The 20,470-nt window shown below is 41.9% G+C and overlaps 5 protein-coding genes across 6 annotated transcripts; 2 read left to right on the top strand and 3 right to left on the bottom strand.

Annotated features, from left to right (window-relative positions):
• Positions 1-781: 781 nt before the first annotated feature.
• Positions 782-3,321, bottom strand: LOC129597030 (major facilitator superfamily domain-containing protein 1-like). Its single transcript, XM_055494447.1, has 3 exons — positions 2,597-3,321; positions 1,935-2,424; positions 782-1,681 (listed from the first exon to the last, which is right to left on the bottom strand). The coding sequence occupies exons 1-3, from the start codon at positions 2,881-2,883 to the stop codon at positions 1,079-1,081; spliced, it is 1,380 nt and encodes a 459-aa protein (XP_055350422.1). The 5' UTR covers positions 2,884-3,321; the 3' UTR covers positions 782-1,078.
• Positions 3,322-3,464: 143 nt separating this feature from the next.
• LOC129597045 (cyclin-dependent kinase 8-like) lies at positions 3,465-7,061 on the top strand. Its single transcript, XM_055494470.1, has 12 exons — positions 3,465-3,845; positions 3,926-4,001; positions 4,087-4,197; positions 4,661-4,801; positions 4,897-4,954; positions 5,027-5,158; positions 5,324-5,537; positions 5,606-5,678; positions 5,751-5,848; positions 5,909-5,987; positions 6,241-6,363; positions 6,451-7,061. The coding sequence occupies exons 1-12, from the start codon at positions 3,697-3,699 to the stop codon at positions 6,586-6,588; spliced, it is 1,392 nt and encodes a 463-aa protein (XP_055350445.1). The 5' UTR covers positions 3,465-3,696; the 3' UTR covers positions 6,589-7,061.
• Positions 7,062-7,115: 54 nt separating this feature from the next.
• LOC129597046 (RNA-binding protein squid-like) lies at positions 7,116-10,547 on the bottom strand. Of its 2 annotated transcripts, none has more exons than XM_055494472.1 (7): positions 10,364-10,547; positions 10,012-10,211; positions 8,658-8,826; positions 8,391-8,552; positions 8,193-8,327; positions 7,747-8,011; positions 7,116-7,565 (listed from the first exon to the last, which is right to left on the bottom strand). In XM_055494472.1, exons 2-7 carry the CDS (start codon positions 10,086-10,088, stop codon positions 7,414-7,416), a joined length of 960 nt encoding a protein of 319 aa, XP_055350447.1. In that variant the 5' UTR covers positions 10,089-10,211; positions 10,364-10,547; the 3' UTR covers positions 7,116-7,413. The 2 variants fall into 2 exon arrangements, with proteins under 2 accessions (XP_055350447.1, XP_055350446.1); XM_055494471.1 differs by having other exon boundaries at positions 7,675-8,011; positions 10,364-10,545.
• A 431-nt stretch (positions 10,548-10,978) lies between these two features.
• Positions 10,979-13,995, top strand: LOC129597137 (notchless protein homolog 1-like). The gene is made up of 10 exons (XM_055494583.1): positions 10,979-11,517; positions 11,666-11,883; positions 11,995-12,074; positions 12,222-12,298; positions 12,377-12,667; positions 12,736-12,871; positions 12,937-12,983; positions 13,050-13,255; positions 13,504-13,734; positions 13,794-13,995. The coding sequence occupies exons 1-10, from the start codon at positions 11,341-11,343 to the stop codon at positions 13,804-13,806; spliced, it is 1,476 nt and encodes a 491-aa protein (XP_055350558.1). The 5' UTR covers positions 10,979-11,340; the 3' UTR covers positions 13,807-13,995.
• On the bottom strand, positions 13,926-19,414 carry LOC129597133 (2-oxoadipate dehydrogenase complex component E1-like). The gene is given in 21 exon segments (XM_055494578.1): positions 13,926-14,210; positions 14,278-14,427; positions 14,490-14,575; positions 14,578-14,764; positions 14,823-14,950; positions 15,031-15,075; positions 15,149-15,256; positions 15,316-15,364; positions 15,427-15,566; positions 15,754-16,006; positions 16,080-16,181; positions 16,275-16,466; positions 16,713-16,904; positions 17,056-17,270; positions 17,337-17,400; positions 17,459-17,556; positions 17,772-17,883; positions 18,039-18,146; positions 18,247-18,415; positions 18,751-18,856; positions 19,074-19,414. Coding segments are annotated over 21 exon segments (2,763 nt in total). The 5' UTR covers positions 19,231-19,414; the 3' UTR covers positions 13,926-14,108.
• Positions 19,415-20,470: the final 1,056 nt, after the last annotated feature.

A 20,470-nucleotide genomic window follows, 5' to 3' on the forward strand; every position in this document is an offset into this window, starting at 1 on the left:
AGAGCGTTCCATGAGAGTGTGGATGTTCCATGGCAAATCTTAAAAGCTTGAAAATTATAAGATTTTCTAATTCTCGCACGTCAAGCACTTCATGCGTATATTTGATTTACAAATTTTAAGGAAAAGTGACAGAAAGAGTACGTTTCAAAGTCATCGGCGAAAACATTCAAACGAAGTCCGCCGTAACCGAGCGGTGCATCTCATCGTGCCGGCGTCCGCTAAGTGACTGCGACTTTAACCGGTCGAAGTGTCGCAAGCGGCGGTTTCGCCAGCGCGCCTTGCTTCCACTGGAGTAATAGCGCGCACTGTGCCGGTAAAGTTGGAAGGACGCGTGTAACTTCCGCGTACACCGGCTTTTAGCTAGCACAGGTACACATGCTTCGACCGAAGCCGCGTGCAGGCTGACCGTATCGTGCCACTGCCCAGCGTCACGTCGGGCGGAAGTGCATGACCTGGCAGAACTCGGAAAAGTAAATGCCAAAAATTGTTTGCAAGGTCCTAATCGGGCCACATGAAACAAAGAAAAGAGAAAAAGCCACAAAGCGTATCAATTATAAGTAATGTTTTTAATTTCCCGTTATTCCGGCGCCGTGGCATGTGAACACTGAACAGCCTGTGAGTCACCCATAGCCCGTAAGAGTAATATCCCTCCCTGGCTGTGACAAAGTCTCCAAATTTGATTATGAGCTGCTTGTACTCTCTTGTAACCAGTAACTGTTGGTAACTTGGTATTTTCGGAAAATTCAAGATCGTTACAGCGGCAGAAGTGTGTACTACAGTAAAACGTTAAACAAAGAAGCATCGGCAGCTGGAACGTTTGCTTCGTTGCTGCTTATCTGTGCATTTTCATATGAACATATAGTAATATCCGAAGATTCGGCTAACCAGTGTAACCACACAGCAAATCCGAACTGAATCCGGGCCCGAACTGATTGCGGCCCGGATTCAGTTCTTCCAGATGAGATTTTTAAAAGATGTCAAAGTTTGAATTAGTAATTATAAAACAAATTTCCTTCAAAGCCGATTCAAACTAGAAAAAATATCTCTAACAAAATCACAGATGCAATAAAAGGAAATTTTAAGCGTTGACATCCTCTGAAACATAGGACGCATCCACGAGCGGATCTCTTTCTTGACTATAATCGCTAGAGTTTTCGTCTCGCCTGAGCTTTTCTCGTTCTGACTGCGAGTAACGCAGTCGATGACCACTTCTCCAATCACTCACATTCAACCCAACCGCCAGCAGCAAAGCCAATCCGGCACTGGACGCCAAGAACCACATCACATCGGCCCACATGGCCATCTTCTCCTTTCCCTGGCTAAGTATTACACCGATCAACGCATTAGAAATTCCCACACCGAACATCTGGAACGACGTCAACAGCCCCATCGCAGTTCCTACGCCGTTCGTCGGGACTAAAAATGGTGCACAACTCCAGGCAATGGCCGCCACGAGGGTATAGGACACACCCATCATCAGACAAAATGCCAGGGGAAGAAATCCAGGAATGAGGATAAGGAACAGATAACCAAGGAATAAAATTGCAGGGGCTGCCAATACCCATAACCCGCGATGGCCCACTTTATCAGTGAGAAATCCAAAGAGCGGGGAAATCAAAGCGACATCGTATGTTGCACCGGCAATATAACCAGCATAACCTTGGGAATATGAGTAACGGTCCTACAAAAAGCGTTGTACATGAGATACCGTGAGCGAATAGCTAACTTTATCAAAAACGACAAAATTAAATAAACAGCAGGAATTAACTGCAGCAAAAGAAATGAGGAAATCACATCAAATGCCGTTAAAAAAACATTCAAACAAATTCAAATTCAGAACAGCATACCGTCCACATGTTGACTGCTGGACTTTTTAAAATAATGCTACCTTCATAATCACCACAACTGCAATTAATAGACCTTGCCATTCTTACCTCAAAATATCGCGGTGCCTCGGCAATGAATGGAAATACTCCGGCATAAAAGAAGATCAAAAGCAATGCCAGTATCCAAAAACTCCATTGAAATTCTTTGATCACCTTAAATTTAAAAGGCTCGTCTCCGTTTTCCGCGTCGGGATTACGATTCATTTTCTTCAGTCCCCTCGTGTGAACATGGCCAGCGGCCACCGCCCCGCCCAGTCCAATGGCACACAAGGCAGTGCCGAACCACAGAGTCCATCGCAATCCTATCGCATCCGCCAGGCTTTCCGTGAGCAGAAAGTTAACTACACTGCCCAATCGACCGGATACGATGGAGATGGCAAAAGCCAAACCGATTTCATGATCCCGAAACCAAAAGGACTGCATCCGTGTCGTTACCACCGATGCGGATGTGCAACCGATCCCAAATACCATCCGGCCGATCATCATCAGAACAAAAGCAGGAGTTTCATCCATGTACGAACTGCTGGCAAATATTGCACTGCAAAATACGGCACACGTAGCAAAGTCAGTATCGTACACAAAAGGGTAAATATCAATTTTTATGCATGTATTATGCTGCTGATTTTGAGCACTGCTCATTTATGGTAAACTCTATGACAAAGATGCGACGTTGACCCTCATAACTACAACAGTCACAACAACCGTAATACCTGCCACAGAAAAAGAGGAGACTGAACCCAACTAGGGTCTGCTTGCATCCCAGTTTATCCGCCAGCATCCCGGAAAATGGCACGATGCATGCGCCGAACCAGGCATAAACGGCATACAGCAAATTAAACTGCGCAGGAGACAGGTGAAGGCACGTGTCCGTTCCATTGGAGCAGGCCGTGGCATTTCCCGTTAGCAAATCCTGAATAACACTAGGAACATCGTAGAAATAATCGGCACTGAAGGAAATGAAACTGGTGCAAAATAGAACTGGCCATCGTACGGACATTTCCAGATTCCACTTTCTTCAGCCTTATGTGTAAAGGAACGCGGTTTAAATAATAATTATTGTTAATGCCCAGATTTATCGTAAAACTAAAAAGCAGCCAGAATCTGTGAACCCTGAGGTCTCCGAATTTGTAATCAATCAGTTCACTGAGAACAACAACCAAAGAATCCCAATGATTATAATGATCACAAAGCAGTTCCAAACGGCATAGAGATTAATCGTTCTCATCCTTTGAGATGGCGAAGACTGCCGAAGAGGTACTTATTATTGCACATATAACGCACAAATCCCAACACACAAAAGTTGGCAAAATAAATCTTATTCGCAGAATGCGGATGCTAGAAAATTACGTATGTACAGTAAGTCGTTTACAAAAATTTACGACAACGATGTTTAAAATTTAAATACTATGCTGTACCACCAAAAACAAAACTGGCATGCGTCACGCGACAAATTACAACCCAAATAAATCGTAGTACGGTACAGTGTGTGTAAACGTAGTACGGTAGTAGCGTAAGCACTATGGCGGGCAAGTGGGGTAATCGTCTACGAAACCGGTGCTCATTGAGCTCATTGCCAAAACTTTTGTTTGTTTTTGTTGGGTTTAGACTTTTTTCTGTTATTAGTTACGCTGTTTTGTGGTTATTGTTTCAAGCGAATTTATTAACTTTAACTAAGACCTTTCTTACGTTAACTTTTGTTGATCAGCTAATAAGTGTTTGCCTGTTTGGTGGCATTTCGTGATTAAATTCCGCTGACTAGTGTGCTCTGGTAGAGTGGTACTAATCCTGGAAGATCGTAAAGTGTGCAGAGATGGCGCAAGTCAGTATGGGCATGGATCATGATTTCAAAATGCGAACATCTCAGGAACGTGCCAGAGTGGAAGATATTTTTGATTATGAAGGATGCAAAGTTGGTCGCGGAACTTATGGCCATGTATATAAGGCCAAACGCAAAGATAGGTACAGGAATGTCACTATAATCCCTGCCAAAATGTGGAAGATTAGAGACCCCGTTTTGATGTTTGCGTTCGGTGATGCAGGTCTGATGAAAGGGAATACGCGCTGAAGCTGATTGAAGGAACGGGAATCAGCATGTCCGCATGCAGAGAAATCGCCGTGAGAATTCTGTTACGTCGTATCTGAGCCGTTGCTGTATATTATTTTGACAGTTGGCTTGAGCAGCATTCATTGTACTCTGTAGTTATTACGGGAACTTCGTCATCCCAACGTTATTAACCTGCAGAAAGTGTTCCTCTCCATGGGCGACAGGAAAGTCTGGCTGCTCTTTGATTTCGCCGAGCACGATTTGTGGGTAAGCATGTGATTTCTCTATAGAGCGGAAGAGGATATTCATCGTCAGGATCTTGCTTTGATCCATATGTGCATATATAGTATAATATATATGTTGTATGTAGTGGGCGTCCATAATGGTTTTCAAAGAACATTTTCGGATTTAAGATTCAATTTTGCATTTTGTTACACTACTTATATTGCACAAACTTGTTGCCGCATTTGTCTTTAGTAAATTTCTGCTGGAAAACGAGTCCTTTGTGTTAGTTGTTGTTTATAATATTAAGTAATCTTAACGTTTGCATGGATTCGGTTACGAACTTCAAAATTTGTGATGATGGTAATAATTATCCCAACGGCTCAACCAGAATAATTTTAACTTTTTAAGGATTTTGCATTTGCTGTGTGAATATCTAACAATAAGTAATGTATTTAGGTATGAATGTGCCAACAAAAATCGCATTTATGAGATCACATTATTGTAGCATATTATAAAATTCCACCGGGCGGCGAAAGCTACGAAGAAGACAGTCAGTGTTCCTAAAAGCATGATAAAAAGCCTGCTGCATCAAATTCTGGACGGCATCCATTACCTGCACCAAAACTGGGTGCTGCATAGAGATCTGGTAAGCCGACATAGTTGTTTAATTTTTTTTGCGTGCACTGATAAGGACAAATGATTAGTTACGTTTATCGGCTAACAGGATATGTTAAAATGTAGAAACCGGCTAACATTTTGGTGATGGGCGAAGGAGCAGAGCGTGGGCGCGTCAAGATTGGTAAAAAAACATCCTTCTCTTTCGTCTTATCTGGTAACCAGTAGATTACTGGACTGGTTTGATGACATACAGCGGATATGGGATTTGCACGCCTTTTTAACTGCCCGCTGAAACCTTTGGCTGATTTGGATCCGGTTGTGGTAACGTTTTGGTACCGTGCACCGGAATTGCTTTTGGGAGCAAGACATTATACAAAGGCGATAGGTATTGGATACACATATTTATTACTGTTCTTGGGAAAGGTATAATGCGTTTTGCACATATTTGATTAGCATACGGTTTGTAAATGTCGATTCTGGTTGGATTTTGGAGGCGGCTCTGTCCTTGCATCATAAATTTTACTACATTATGTGCGTTTGTACTTTGCAGATATTTGGGCCATTGGATGTATTTTCGCCGAGTTGCTCACAAGTGAACCTATTTTTCACTGTCGACAGGAAGACATAAAAGCGAATAGTCCGTATCATCATGAGCAGCTGGACAGAATATTCAATGTGATGGGTTATCCCAATGAAAGAGACTGGGAAGATCTGAAATGCATGCCGGAGTATGGCACATTAAACAAGGATTTCAAGCGAACAAAGTTCGTCAGCCTGGTGCTTTAGCATACGTATGTAGTTTGAAATAAGAAGTTTTGTTTTGTGTTCATAGTTACGCCAGCTGTTCTTTAACGAAGTATACAGAAAAACACAAAATCAAATCCGACAGCCGGGCGTTCCAGCTGGTACGAATTGCGTTGACTACAAATACAACGCCAACCTAGCAATCCTTAATTGTTATTATATATTTTTAATAGCTTTCCAGACTGCTGATTATGGATCCTACGAAGAGATTAACGTCTGAGAGTGCTATGAAAGACCCCTACTTTCTAGAAGATCCTCTCCCAACCGCAGAGTAAATAGCAGTGCAGTGGAAGTCTTGCTGTTAACAGTCTAACGATATCTGATGGTGTAGCGTTTTTGCCGGCTGCACTATTCCTTACACGAAGCGGGAATTTATTACAGACGAAGAAGAGAAAGAGGATCCGAATAAGGTAAATATTTCACATGAAAGTATGTTAAACTTTATGCGGTGTTCTAAAGTATAAATGACCTGCCAAAAATTGATTGGTGCTGCGTCTCCACTGTAGTGGTACTATTTCCTATGGATTTTCCAAATGCTTGCTTTTGAACACAGTCATTTCTGTACTACTCGAGCAGCTTCAAAAGTTTTCGATTATATTCGTACCAAGTATGCCTACACGTTCATATTGTAGCATCCTTTGTATCGCTTTTAATCCTGTTTAGGTGCGGGCGTCGTCTGCGTTGGACACATCCAGCACAGCAGCTGGAGTAAATGATGCCTTGGCGCAGTCTTCGGCTCCTAAGAAGCCGAAACTGTCTACTCAACAGCACGGCCAGGATTTTCAGGTTCGTATTAAACGATTTCTTTCTGAATTCAGATATGTTTATTTGCTGATTTATGTGATCTTGGACATTCTTATTTGTTGGGATTAGGCTCCGGGACATTCTGGTGCTCAGGCAACCACGACAACGGACACGCAGTCTGGCACAACCATTTCATCAAGCACATTTACCCCAGCGGTAAACACATCGCACTCTTCTAGTTCCCGGCATTATTCCCAAAGATATTGAGTGATCTTCTGAAGACACCAAATTTTGGATCTCACTTACAGTACAGTATTAACCTTCAATTGTTTCAATTCAACTGTTTGTCTCGGTGAAGTGGTTCTGCACTTCTTGCTGACTTTTAAATGTTTCCAACTTCGATGTGGTATGCTGTTGCACCATTTAAATGTAAACCTGACACACTGGCCTTTGTTTCGGTTGTTTGTAAGTGGCTACGGTTAGTGCAGTATTATGGTTGAACACTTCTGTACATTATAAATAACACTAGAGGAATAAATACGAGTAATCAATGAGAACTACTCTAATCTAGGTTGGATAGTGAGTGGATCAGTGTGTGCACTGCGCGCGTACTGCAAAGTGCAATCTCCGTTTGGACCATTGTTTAATTTTGTTGGATCGAGGAAATATACTGTTTTGTTTTTTATCAACTTGTATTTCTCATTTATCAAAAGATGCGTCGGAACTTGCTAGCGTTATCAATCTTGTGATTACTGATACATCCACGAGCCACAATTAACCTGTGCAAATACTGCTCGCCATTTCGATTTTTATACATGGCACTTTGGCCAAGACCGTTCAGTTCGTGATGTCGCATTATAAGTTAATGAGAAATTTTCTTCTCAATGACAATAAAAACATAACAAAAGTCCTACTGTTCAAGACAAACAACAAATATGTCATATTACGACTCATATCGTCTCAAACAACGACAAGTCCAAGTAAATGATACCATTTCTTACGTCAACACGATTTTTCATTTTTGGAGATACAAAAAAGTCAGGCTATGACAAATGGAACTAACAGGCGCCCTCCGCAACAATTCGGTGCCCTTCAGCGCATATACGGATGAAATCCCCGGACTGCTCCGCGTGCTGCGGCTCCGGCCGCCCCTCGCGCTGCTCCCCGGGGAGATCCGGCTGCCGGAGCTCCACGTCCACGTGCTCCCGGATGCATACCCCCTCGGGCAGGAGCCGCTGGATAAGCTGCAAGATCGTACCAATCAACCTCTTATCCCAATAAGCGCATATTTCAGCCAGCAAGCAACACAAAAATGATAATTTTGCGGGTGCTGCCAAGCGGGTCATAATTTACCAGCAGTGGTGCCGTCAGTAGCACCATATCCAGCCGTGGTGCCGGCTGTGGCTCCAGAATAATCATACCCACCCGAGTAATCATAGCCACCATAATACCCGCTAGCCGCGTTGGGATCGGCATAATAGTTCTGATCGTATCCTTGCGCTCCATAGTACGAGGCGTAAGATCCGTCGCCGTATCCCCCAGCAGCGCCATATCCCCCGGCACCGTACCCGCCAGCCCCGTATCCCCCAGCAGGACCGTACGGGCTGCCGTAAGGATTACCGTAGTCCTGCCATCCTCCTCCGGGGGCACCTTGCGTTTTCTGCTGGGGTATGGCCTTGCGTACATCGCACTGAAATCAACAAAACTCAGATAAGACTAGCCGATTGCCCACGGCTTACGCCTAGTGTTGTTCCAACAAATTATAAGAGGTACTAACGCAAATAAATACACAATGATGATAAGCCATATCATATTAAAGCCACTCAAATAATTCAATGCGTTATAAGCATGAAAGAGTAATGCATACGTACCTGACGGTCACCGATTGTGTGCTTGGGTGTCTTGATCAGTTCTGTAACCACCTTCTCGTCCTCAAAGTCCACGAATGCGAAATTTTTCTTGGCATTATCCCGCATACGATCCTTCGGCCATTCGATTGTTTTTACCTGTACAAAAAAAATTTTGCGGACTTGATAAGGGGCTATCGTTTATCAAGACTTATTTCATACTTTGCCGAATTTCTCAAAGAATATCTTCAAATCATCTTCGCTCATGTTACTGTCAAGCCCTCCGACAAAAATCTTCGTCACAGGCTCTTCACCAGGACGGGGTGCGGCAGCCTTCGGATCGATCTTTTTCCCCTTCATCGTGTGACTGGGAACTGCACCCACCTAAATTACCACAGTTTAATATAGTTTATGTAATAATTCTTCAAGTGTAATCTTTCCAAAAATATTGAAACAGCTAACAAACAAAATCGGCCACTCATTACTTACCGCCTTGACTGCAGCCGAATCTGCAAACGTGACGAATCCAAAGCATCGTGATCTTCCACTTGCAAGATCTCTTTTTACGGTCGTATGCTGCACACTGCCGAACTGACTAAAATATGTCTTCAGATCTTCTTCGCCCGCATCGGCTGGCAGTCCACCAACAAAAATCTTTCTATAAATGCAAACAAATATTAACAATTATTACAACTATGTTCACCTAAACGAAAACAATAAAACCTTGAATACGAACGAACCAATTCAAGGATAACAAAACCCAAAAATAACCTCAAAAACAACACTCAATCTCGATTTATTTGAAGCCAACTGGATTAGCGATAATCTTTGATAAGAACTGGAGTAAGATAGGCAGGAAAGGACACAACTTTTGACGGATCTAGTTGATTAGCCATGTAATACTAATTTGCAGTCGAGAATCTGTATGACGGAATCGAAGTGTGTTAATCGCTTTAATTTAGTTCTTTATTTCGCTTTTTCTTAGCCCCGTTTACCCGCTTCACGGTGGACTTTGGAGCTCGCCAACGCAGTCAATCAATTTCCCACTTGGATAATCCACTGCGAAACCACGGTCTGGAATGATCAAATCTTTGGTTCCGAAGAACCGTCCATGCACAACCAACACGAAGATGGCCCACAACTTCCAGATTTTGTACCGATAGATGTTTTGATTTTAGAAATCTCCCGATACTAAGCGAAACTTCACGCTCCCTTCTATCTAGCTTCAGCTTCTAAAGCTATCAGTATTTACTCGCTATTCTAAATTTTCATTCCCAAGTACATAATCGACGGATAAATTCGATTTGCGGAATTACACCCCACTCCTTGTATTATGTATTATAAAATTGTTTTAGCAGATGAAAGTAAAAAAGACTCCTGTAGATTAGCGAATGGTAGCTTTGCAGTTTTTACTAATCATAAAAAAGTATTAATTCAAGAGCGAGAGTACCTGACCCTATAGAACGCAGCATTTACAAAGTTCCTCAGAAACGAAATAAGTGATTCGAACTAAATAACAAATGACAAGTACTTACATAAATACAAATAACTGAAGAAATCGATAACAATAATATGCTTTGAACTCTTTAAGACAATCTCCACATTACTCATTATTGATAGTTTTACCTAGTTAGAAATTACTTAGTGATTTAGTTAAGCTTTTACTTGAGAACTATAAGATTAGATCCTAATTATGCTGAACGATCAATATTCTGATATCTACGGTTTCTACGGTTCTATGTGCAAGTTTTGGCTTTCGACAACCCGGATTCGTGAAATTAAGGACGCAAACGAACGCAGTAAATAACTACCACTAAAGTAAACTAAGATAAAAAATATGTACCGTTTGTCAACTGGTTCCGAAGATTCCGTAACTCCGTTCGCAGTAGCAGCAGCATCTCCATTGCCAACGAACGCCATTTTATTTCGTAAAGGGTTTAGCGTAAAGAAAAGATGATAACTTCTCCTTCAAAGGTACTTCGACGAAGTCAAAACCGTGTTCTATATAGACTTGGTATTGACAACTCAAAAATTGCTATTCCTCTATAAAACAAAATGACCAGTAAGAAAAAGCTTTCAGGGTTAGACTGTAAAGCTACTGTAACGAATGCCGTACGGGTAAAAAGAGTAAATCTCGTTCTCGTTGTTTACGCAAACTAAACCCGCACTTTCTCCAAGGTCCACCGCCAACTTACCTCGCACGATAATCTGAAGAACAGAAAAAGCGAAAGATCCGGGCTTACTAATACGTCTGCAAATACTTTAATCAACAGGATGCCACAACCTGCAAAGGTCTGAATTTACATCGAGAGCCGGACAAACGCAAAAACTAAGCATATGTAGAAAAAATGGTTCTTCGCTGTGAACTGACTTATGAACTGACGCAGGCTACCGAGACGAAGTACACAGCACTCAAATCGGCTCAGACCGAAGCGGCGGACCGATGGCGTAAACCGGCTTTTTTTTAGGCCGAGTGGCTTATTTTCAAATAGGATGTGACTCGTGAGCATCCACCCAACAAAAGCTGCGGACCGTTAAAGTTGTCGGACCGAGCCGCGGGCTGCCCAGCAGTATATTTTTCTCCATACAGCGCCATCTGGAGGCAAAGTGGGGACACGGTTCCACGGAAAGTGAATCATCCTGAGTCGTTTAACCGTATGGTGCCGCAAATGTCGTACTTTACTACTTACCAGTTACACGTGAAGGTTGCAATTACTGTTCAAAAGTTTTAAGCAGCTCCATGGAGAGGCAGCTGGGTTAGCGGTAAATTAAATTGGCTCAAAGGTTTGCGCGAACTTGAAATTGCGCAAGACACTAGAGCAAGCACACTGCACAGATCTGTGGCAGAAAAGACAAGCCACAAAAGAGGAAAGTTCAGCATATAATAATTTTTTATAATTTTTTTGACATTGTTATAGTAATCAGCAGTTCCTAATTTCATGAGTTACTTGTTTGCAGATTTCCATCTCTAGCCATGCAGGTCTAGAAGTGCCACTGCGTTCACTGTTCAAATCGTCATTACTGAAGTCCAGGCTCCAGACGATACTCAGATTACCCATTACTGGACTGAAAAGTGGAAACGACGGATATTTTAACTGAAGTGGAAGTTCCCGGTTCCGCGTTAAACGGTGAACCGTTTCGAGAGCAGGTTTATGCTTGGGACTGACGAAGAATGGATTTCATCAGCACCAGTCCTGCTGAAATGGATGTTGAGCATCAGGAGCACCGGAAAGTTTTGGCGCAGCTGAAAAATGATCAGGGAGAAACCCTGGGACATCCTTTGGACATTCCCGTTGACATATCGTTTAGAGATCTGCAAACTATCTGTAATCTCCTTCTTGAACAACAGGTATCTAGGGACATAATTTCACTGTTTTGAAGTATTATAATTAGGCTTAATTCTGCGGCCCAAAAGTTTTCAAGATTTTTCGTTAATTGATATTTATAAAAAAATATGCTTATCAGTTAAACTTATCACTTATTGGTTTATGACTTAGGACGAACCTCTTCCTTATTCATTCTTCGTGAACGGAACGGAAATCCAGAAAAATTTATCCGATGCGATCGATTTCAGTGTGACAAATACGGAAAAATGCTTGGAAATTGTGTACCAGCCACAAGCAGTTTTCCGAGTCCGTGCAGTTACACGCTGCAGCAGCACCATCGAAGGCCATGCCGAAGCGATAATAGCCGCTCAGTTCAGTCCGGATGGCCGGTATGTCGTCTGCGTTGCGTTATAGTGTCATTATCAGTATGATAAATGAGTGAGAATACTTCGAATTTTGGTTAAAATTTTCTATTAATAACTTGGATTTGTTGTTGTTAGATACCTTGCCAGCGGTTCCGGCGACACAACTGTAAGGTTTTGGGATGTTACTACCGAAACGCCACAGTACACCTGCAAAGGCAAGCAGAAAATAAATGGAAGTTTTACAGTTGCTTCGGTTGGAAAATACCCTTACATGTTTAGTTTATAGATTGAATTGTGGATGTTGCTAGTAGTTATGTTTTATGAACTTGCGATTAAGGAGAAGTATTTGATTCTGGATTTAGGTCACAAAAATTGGATTCTTGCCATAGCCTGGTCGCCGGATGGCAGAAAATTGGCATCTGGTTGTAAAGATGGCAGAGTACATTTCATTAATCGAATATTCTTCAGCTCCTTGCAGAGATCGTTGATGTGTGAACTGTGTTTTTTCGCTTGTTAGGTTTGCATCTGGGATCCCTCTAACGGCAAACAGTTAGGAAAGACTCTCTCCGGCCATCAGCAATGGATAACATGGCTATGTTGGGAACCTCTGCATTCCAACGGACACTGCCGATTACTGGCCAGCTCGTCCAAGGACGCAACGATCAGGATATGGGATACGAGTATGCAACAAGTCCTACGGATCCTTTCCGGCCACACGCAGAGCGTCACATGCCTACGATGGGGTGGCGTGGGCCTATTATATTCCTGCTCACAGGATCGCACGTTGAAAATCTGGAGAGCGTCCGATGTACGCTTGAATCTTTCGTTCCTTCAAGTACCCTTTGATTATGTCTTCCTAAAAACGAGATATTTTAGGGTATCCTGGTTCGAACTTTAACGGGTCATGGACACTGGATTAATTCAATGGCATTGAATACCGATTATGTTATGCGTACGGGTGCGTTTGATCCTCGAGATGCTGATGTGGTGCATTCACTGGACACCGACTCCGGTATATTACATTTCGCGCTGGCATCCCATATTGGTTATGAATATCTAACAAGTTATTATTTGTAGCTGAAGATTTACAAAAGAAAGCTGTGAAAAGATATGACGATTTTCGGGTTTGTCTGTCTTAACCACGGTGACTTTTGATTTAAACTCTACTCAGTACTTTGTGTTTTGTGTAGAGGTCGGTTGTCGCGGAACGCCTTGTGTCTGGTTCGGATGATTTTACTATGTTTTTGTGGAATATTGAAACAGACAAGAAACCCTTAGCTCGTTTGACTGGTCATCAAGGAACGATTAATCAAGTGTGCTTTTCGCCAAATGGCTACTTAATCGCCAGTGGTTCCTTTGATCATAGCGTAAAGCTGTGGAACGGCTTTACTGGCAAGTAAGTTTTAGCAGCAGCCCCAAAGTACAGTTTTTTGCAGTAGAACTCGTTCACCGATATATACTCAAAAATTTATTTTGTGAATTGGGTATTGCTAACTTGGACTTTTTTCTGCTTTGAGTACAAAATATGGTATCATTTTCCCTTTACACTGTATTGTACCTTTGGGTTCGCTTCTGGGATTTTATTCATTTCTAGTAGCAGGTACCGCTTAGAGCCTTAGACAGTGAGGTATTTTTATTTTGTAGGTTTATTACATCATTTCGTGGACATGTACAAAGGGTGTACCAAATCGCATGGTCGGCTGACAGTCGACTATTAGTCAGCGGTAGCCAAGATTCCACGTTAAAGCTTTGGGAAGTGAGTACGAAAAAACTCACAGTGGATTTGCCGGGACATGCGGATGATGTCTATGCAGTGGACTGGAGCCCCGACGGGCAGCGCGTTGTCAGTGGTGGAAAAGACAAAGTGCTGAAAATGTAAGTGATAATTATGTTGCAGAAATTTAAAATAAGCTGTAGCACTGGTTTCCTTGTAGATGGAGGAAATGAATAATTAATGTTCAAATTTCGGGATGGAGCTCTAGAAAACTGACGTGGCCTGGGAAAGAAGTATGCCTTGTCCTTTTTTGAATGTATAAGTTTTTTGAGTGATTGGAACGGCATACACGTACCACGAAGGCTTTATTGCGATTTTGCAAGGAAAGCGAACTGGTTATAACAATAAAAACTACTCGTATTGAGCAAGTTAGTTCAAATACTTCAAAACGGCAAGAGAGCATTCGTCACCGCAAAACAAATATGTTAGCACTAAAATTTCAAATTCTAAAATCACTCGTTGTCTTGAAACATTGTCACTGGAACACCTGGTGTAGAATTTCTTTCACTTGCTGCTCATGGATAAGACCAATCCCAACAGCAGGTAAAGGAAACACCGGTCTGCCGGCATATTTTGCCTAAGATGCAAAACGGGCCGCTGAAACGTTCTGCTGATTTACACGATTTGTAATTGTTCTCTCTTACATTAATTCCTAACAAATTCTGCAACCTCGGTTGTACAAATGTCCACGCCCCCATATTCCTCGGTTCCTCCTGTGCCCAGATAAACTCTTTCGTTTTTGTATATTTTTTAATTTCAGTCCTTAAGTTATCCACCGGAAAAGGACACAATTCCTGAAACGATGTTCCACATGAAATACTTTAACAATACAAATCAGTATCGAAGGATCTGTTACCTCCACGCGAATCAGTGCTACATTTGTTAGCTTCTTCGATTTTCTTTCTGCATCCAGAGCATAGAAGTGCTTGCCCGATACAAAACCACCTTGTCTACTTTTGATGGATCCACAGCACTGTCAGGCAATACAGGGGAGAAAAATGTGCCGGGCGCCATTTCGCTCAACTGACTTGTGGCAGCGGCCAACCTCAGTACGGTTTTCGGTGCGGCTACGACTAATGGCTTCCGAAAGTTACGCAACATTTGTCGCCGTAGAAGATGGAAATACTGAGCCTGAATTCAATAACAATTAGTGCAAGTAACTTAAGGCATTCAGACAAACCCGACGCACCGGAGTGGTGGCGTTCACGAAGCCGAAATTCACATTATCCCCATCAACACTGGTCTCTGAGCTGTCGGTCTGCTGCAAGAATCGTTCAATGCGACAGGAAGAATGTTCCGGACCGGCGCCATCGTATCCTGCAAACAAGAAAAGCCATAAGAAAAGCCATTCAGTAGAATTGCTTACCATAAGATAGAAACAGCTGGTATTTCCTCACCATGAGGAAGCAGCATAACCATGCCGCTTTGTAGTAACCATTTGGCTGCAAAATACGATTACAAATTCCCAAATTACTGTCGACATTGTAAGTGTCAGATTCCAACCTCGTTACTTACTTTCGCCTGTTGCAACGTAAGTGTCAATGATAATTTGCGCACCATTGAAGAAGTCTCCGAACTGTGCTTCCCATATAACTAAACGGTTAGGGTCTTCAATGCTCATGCCTAAAACAAAAGCCATCAAATTCTGTGCCTAAAACTTACAAGATTTCTTCGGTGATTACCGTATTCGAATCCCAGTACAGCTTCTTCCGAGAGAACACTGTTAGCAACCTGCACAATAATCATAACACTGGCCAAAAGTAGCCAGCGCTTCATCTAACGGAAACAATTACCTCATAACGCGCTTTTTGGTTGTCTGCCATATGATTTAATGGTACAAAGCCTTGATTGGTTTTCTGATCCGTCAAACGAGCATGCCGATGGCTGAACGTACCTCTTCCAACATCTTGACCGCTGATTCGTACATCAAAACCTGTCAAAGGTGGAAATGCAAAGACAGTACAAGTCTAATCAGTAAACAAAACAAATCATGTGCGCACATATGTACTTATCCACAGACAATTCGCTTCTAAACCATTATGCTAACAAGCAACAAGCATAAAACAGAAACAGTAGTAGTCACGTTAATCATCGCTTGATTTATGATTGCATTTTTAAACCTTGGAGCAGAAGAGATCCAAGCGCCATAGCTTCCGCTGTTGCCCAATCAATTCCTTTTCCTTCTTTCAACTTTTCCAAACGAGCCTTGACGTGTGTTTTTAAAAGGTGAGGATGAATGTTAAAGTCACTGGGAAATTCAACTGATTTGGCTCCCACGAATTTCAGACCATCCACAGGAAACCCCGTATCCCACAAAGTGTTGATTTTGCCGGCCTGCGCCAACCCGCTCCACTGTCTTTGCAAGTGATATGCCTGTAATTTATGATTTTTAGGTTTACGCATTTATTCTATACAACCGTTAAAAACTGTCTGCGCTAGCGCACACCTCGGGCTTAAAACTAGAAAGGTTGCTAAATTTTTCTCTCAGGTAGTTCGTGTATTCCTCAGCCGACGCCTTGTTTTCTTCGGGAGTAATTATTCCTTCTCTCTATGCAAGTAAATGTATTAGCTAAGATACGAGTACGAATACGTGCAATAAAAAACAGTGCATATCAAAACGCATAGTTGTAGTCAAACCTACTGCAAGATTTTCAGCGTATGTGTCTGGCAAGCTTTTGCGAGACTGTATGGCGCTATACATAACCGGTTGAGTAAAAGTGGGATCATCCACTTCATTGTGTCCATGCAGTCGATAACATATCATATCAATCACGACATCTTTCCCAAATCTATTCTTGTAATCAAACGCGAGTTTTGTAGCGCGCAGGACGTCCTAAACCAAGTAAACCACTGCGTTAATTAACTAAAAGACGTAACTTGCACAATAAAATAGGGAAACGGACATTTCGTGTCCTTTTTATGATAAGGCATTTGAATTTCTTATCTTTATCCCGGTTGTTCTGTATCCGAAAACTGACAGTTTGTAAATTTTATACCAACTAAAACGGAATGTAACGGAACTGTACTGTAACAAAGTGAAAACGCCAAAAAAACTTGCAAGCAGAAGTTACTTACTAACCTCGGGGCAGTCTCCATTTACATGGATCACCGGACAAGAATTCATTTTTGCAATATCACTGGCATAAATCGAGGATCGTCCAATACTTCCAGGTGTCGTGAATCCAACCTGGTTATTGGTTATAAAATGCACACTTCCTCCCACCGTGTAATAGGGCAGATTGGCAAAAACGAAAGTTTCTGGTACGATACCCTGTAAAGCATCAGGTATAAAGCATCATGTAAAGCATCATGCAAAGCATACCCTGTAAAGCATCATGCAAATCAGATCACTATTACTGTAATACAGTTACTGTATTTGTTCGGAAGTTTTTAGACAGTAGAACGTCGTTCTGCATTCATACCTGCCCCGTAAAGGAAGCATCGCCGTGAATCTGGACACACAGAACTTTATTCGATTCCCTGTCGTCTTGTCTGTACTCCCCGCTCTTCTGCTTCTGCTGACGCCCTCTGGCTTTCCCCACCGCTACAGGATTATTGGCCTCCAAATGGGAAGGGTTGGGGATCATGCTTACATGGAGTTTCTTTCCTTGTCCCAAATCCAAATCGACAGAAGTAACTACAAAACACACCGTGTCATGCTTTCAGGCCACCGGTACCGGCACCACAGAGAACGAAGGCTCACACAGGTGAGATAATACATCACCGCATCCCGCGACACCCTCAGGGAATTCAGACTTGCCGGTAATCTGATAGCAGGTTCAGATTGGATAATGCAAAATGGTCAGGAGAAAAGAAAAGCCTTACTTTTAAAAACATGTAACTGGGGTCGTAGTTCAAATTCAGCGCCAAAACGTTTAAACGTCCTCGATGGGGCATACAGATTACCACATCACTGTAACCATCTGAAAATGCAAACAACTCCAAGGTATTAACGATGGAAATATCAACAAACCACATGTCATCTCAAAATGTACTCATTTAGCTAAGCACCAAACCACTGGACACAAACGTGACGATCACTAATCACCACTAATTTCAGAATCTACCGGAGTTATCGATTTATAATTAAGTTATTACCCATACAAGGTTATCGGAAAAACTTTACCACAATACGCACCTTGTGCTGCGGACTTTAATATTTCGTTCACAAATATCAAATTTCCTTCCGCTCCTTCTCCACCATATCTTTTTAATGTTGGAAATTTGTTGGCCAAAAAATTGTCGAATGCCTGTTGCAAGCATGAGCTTTCGAATAATTTCAATCAAAATGTATTAAATTTCGACGTTACCAAGCGGAATTTCACAGCTGTTTTCGATAGTCATTCGACATTAGCCGAAGTCATAGAAAAGGTGCATAATGCGACGAACACTGCCAGATACACACCTGAGTCTGCGCTAAAAGTTTTGCGATATCCTTTTTCGCCTGGACGGGCACATTCTGTTTATGAATTCGTTCAAAATTCTCCGCAAACCAAATTCGCTCTTCAAGTGTCTATGAAAAAACAGAACCTTTCAGTAAAAAGGACACCATTATAAAGTGGCAAATGAAAATACAGTGTTAAAATTTACTGAAATCCAACTCTGCAGTTTACCTGCACATGTTGAAATTCGGCAGATATCGTCGAACAGTAAACATTCTGCAATGCGGCAACCAATTCGCCCACAGATGAAAACTCGGACAAACCGAGAAACCCGCCGACGGAAATTTCGTCCTTAAATCCAGAGAATCCGTACATCGCAGGATGCAGTTCAGGCACCTCCCTGAGAAAAATATTTAGATGGTAATTCTTGTGCATGATTTTCTTGCTTGAGATGTTGTACAAGTGAGCGATTCGCGTGTTATGTACAACTCGAGAAATTTTAACAATTAAACGAGTACGGCAGATAACTAGTTATATTGTCATCCTCATTTTCTGTCAATGCAAACTGCCATTTAGGTGCGAAACCATAATAAAACGCTGAAATGGTGCTGAATTAGTGTCTCACAAATACAAAGCAAACGTTCAACTATAATTAGGTTTGTGTGTGTGTTAATACGTATTTATACTATAAATTATGGCTGCAGTATGCAATACGCATAGAAGTATACTGTATACCTGACAGGCTGCCAAAGACCAAGGGGATCCACGGATGCCAGTTTATGCCCATGTTCCCGGTATGCATTAATCAGCTGGGCTACGCCATCCGAGAACTTCTGTGTCTCTACAATCATTCACACATGGACGAAAGCGTAATGCATTTTCAGCCCAGCTACTTACGTATATGCCCGCATATCATTTACGTTTCTAATTCGCAGAGGTGGAAAGCACTAAGTACAATAGCTTGTAGTGCACACTGCACATTAATTTGATTTTGGTTAAGAATCTATTTAGTTTAGTTCACACGAATTTAGCATACAGAAGAAGTTATCACAACATACCTGGAAGAGGAGATTTTCGTTGGAGAACATTTTGCAAATCTTCGTTCACAGAGGCAGCTCTTCGAGAATATTCCCGCGCTACGGAATTTGCAGACGCAGCATTTTGCAGCCACCGCGATAGCAACGGTTTTCGGCAGTATCTTAATAAGGCACGCATTGTGCAAAAAATAGTCCCTTCACTCTGTTAAATGGTGCTCATGCGGGAAAACGCCGGAACCAAGATTTAGCGTTTTGTCTGAACTCCAACCTCCTTCCAGGTATGGTAGTCTCTCCCCTATCCTTTCCGCAGCTGCAATGGTATTCTTCTTTACTACGGTCTTGTAAAACTCTTGTTCCCTAATCTGCAATCAGCTGACTGACTGTGGAGAAGTTGTCAAGCTGCCCACCCCAGAGTGCCGGCTACATGTTCACATAGTAGTTTGACTTCGTAAGTACTTAAACCACAAAATCAAAATTGGAAAGATCAACGCTTGATCCTTTATAATGCTGCTGTAATTTCGTAAATTATTTAAAGTAATTAATCACATGGATTACAGGTTTCGAAATAAATTCCGCACAAGAGAAAATTTACTAATCCTAGAAGCACGACAAGCAAGATTGGTGAAGCTTATAAAAGGCAGAACCCCCACGTGTACATTAATTTTGTACATCCCACTGATCCCACTAATCGCAGCACCGGAATCGCAGCACATAAGGTCACCGTTGTCTCCTAATATTAAACACCTAAAGTAAATTAAAACTCCTGTGTTTCAACTGGAGAAGGTGGTATCGCCAAAGTTCTACAATTTACATACCGTAGCGATTCGGGAAGAGTAAGTAATTGAATGCATGCTATGCATTGGCAAAACCTACAAACTGAACTTTGTGGAAGATTTAATCACTAAAATATTGCCAAAACCTAATTTAACTTTGTGGAAGTTTTAATAACGAAAATATAGATATTCATAGACTGCAAATACGGTAAAATTTTCAGTTTGTCAATAAAGCCATCAGCACACAATACTGTAAGTAGGTTGCGCATAGCATTAATATGCCGTCAGTTTATTTTTCAAGAGATACTTTTGTGAAACTGTAAAACTTATGTTTGAAACGTGTCTGTACTGACTTGCAGAATTCCAGTACTGAAAAAAAGTTTAATACTAATATGTAGTGGTAGTTTTAACTTTTAAGCTTTGTTTTAGTGCACATCTGTATTGTTCACCGCGGAAACATAAGTCGAAGGTAGAGACTTATGCCGTTATGCGCAACACGTTTGCTTACGATTAGTCATTTCAACTTTCGAATGACAACAACAACCGGCACGCACTGCAGCTATCCAAAATTGTTAGCCTATCTGCACTTCCTTAGTGTTAGACAAAGATGTTTACACGCATTATGAATTACTGTATACAGGTTCT

This window comes from Paramacrobiotus metropolitanus, unplaced genomic scaffold (genome assembly GCF_019649055.1).
Source record: "Paramacrobiotus metropolitanus isolate TYO unplaced genomic scaffold, Prichtersi_v1.0 Parri_scaffold0000100, whole genome shotgun sequence".
In the NCBI taxonomy this organism is placed as follows: Eukaryota; Metazoa; Tardigrada; class Eutardigrada; order Parachela; family Macrobiotidae; genus Paramacrobiotus; species Paramacrobiotus metropolitanus.

Excerpts from the sequence above, each read along its gene's own strand:
- LOC129597137 (XM_055494583.1), top strand. The coding sequence starts at position 11,341 with ATGGATTTCATCAGCACCAGTCCTGCTGAAATGGATGTTGAGCATCAG. Across the intron at positions 12,872-12,936 it reads TTCACTGGACACCGACTCCG|CTGAAGATTTACAAAAGAAA; the intron begins GTATATTACATT and ends TATTATTTGTAG. Across the intron at positions 12,984-13,049 it reads AAAGATATGACGATTTTCGG|AGGTCGGTTGTCGCGGAACG; the intron begins GTTTGTCTGTCT and ends TGTTTTGTGTAG.
- LOC129597046 (XM_055494471.1), bottom strand. The coding sequence starts at position 10,088 with ATGGCGTTCGTTGGCAATGGAGATGCTGCTGCTACTGCGAACGGAGTT. Across the intron at positions 8,827-10,011 it reads TCGGAACCAGTTGACAAACG|AAAGATTTTTGTTGGTGGAC; the intron begins GTACATATTTTT and ends TTGCATTTATAG. Across the intron at positions 7,566-7,674 it reads TACTGACGGCACCACTGCTG|CTTATCCAGCGGCTCCTGCC; the intron begins GTAAATTATGAC and ends ACGATCTTGCAG.
- LOC129597030 (XM_055494447.1), bottom strand. The coding sequence starts at position 2,883 with ATGTCCGTACGATGGCCAGTTCTATTTTGCACCAGTTTCATTTCCTTC. Across the intron at positions 2,425-2,596 it reads CTCCTCTTTTTCTGTGGCAG|TGCAATATTTGCCAGCAGTT; the intron begins GTATTACGGTTG and ends CGTATTTTGCAG. Across the intron at positions 1,682-1,934 it reads AGGCACCGCGATATTTTGAG|GACCGTTACTCATATTCCCA; the intron begins GTAAGAATGGCA and ends CGCTTTTTGTAG.
- LOC129597045 (XM_055494470.1), top strand. The coding sequence starts at position 3,697 with ATGGCGCAAGTCAGTATGGGCATGGATCATGATTTCAAAATGCGAACA. Across the intron at positions 3,846-3,925 it reads AAGGCCAAACGCAAAGATAG|GTCTGATGAAAGGGAATACG; the intron begins GTACAGGAATGT and ends TCGGTGATGCAG. Across the intron at positions 4,198-4,660 it reads TCGCCGAGCACGATTTGTGG|CATATTATAAAATTCCACCG; the intron begins GTAAGCATGTGA and ends ACATTATTGTAG.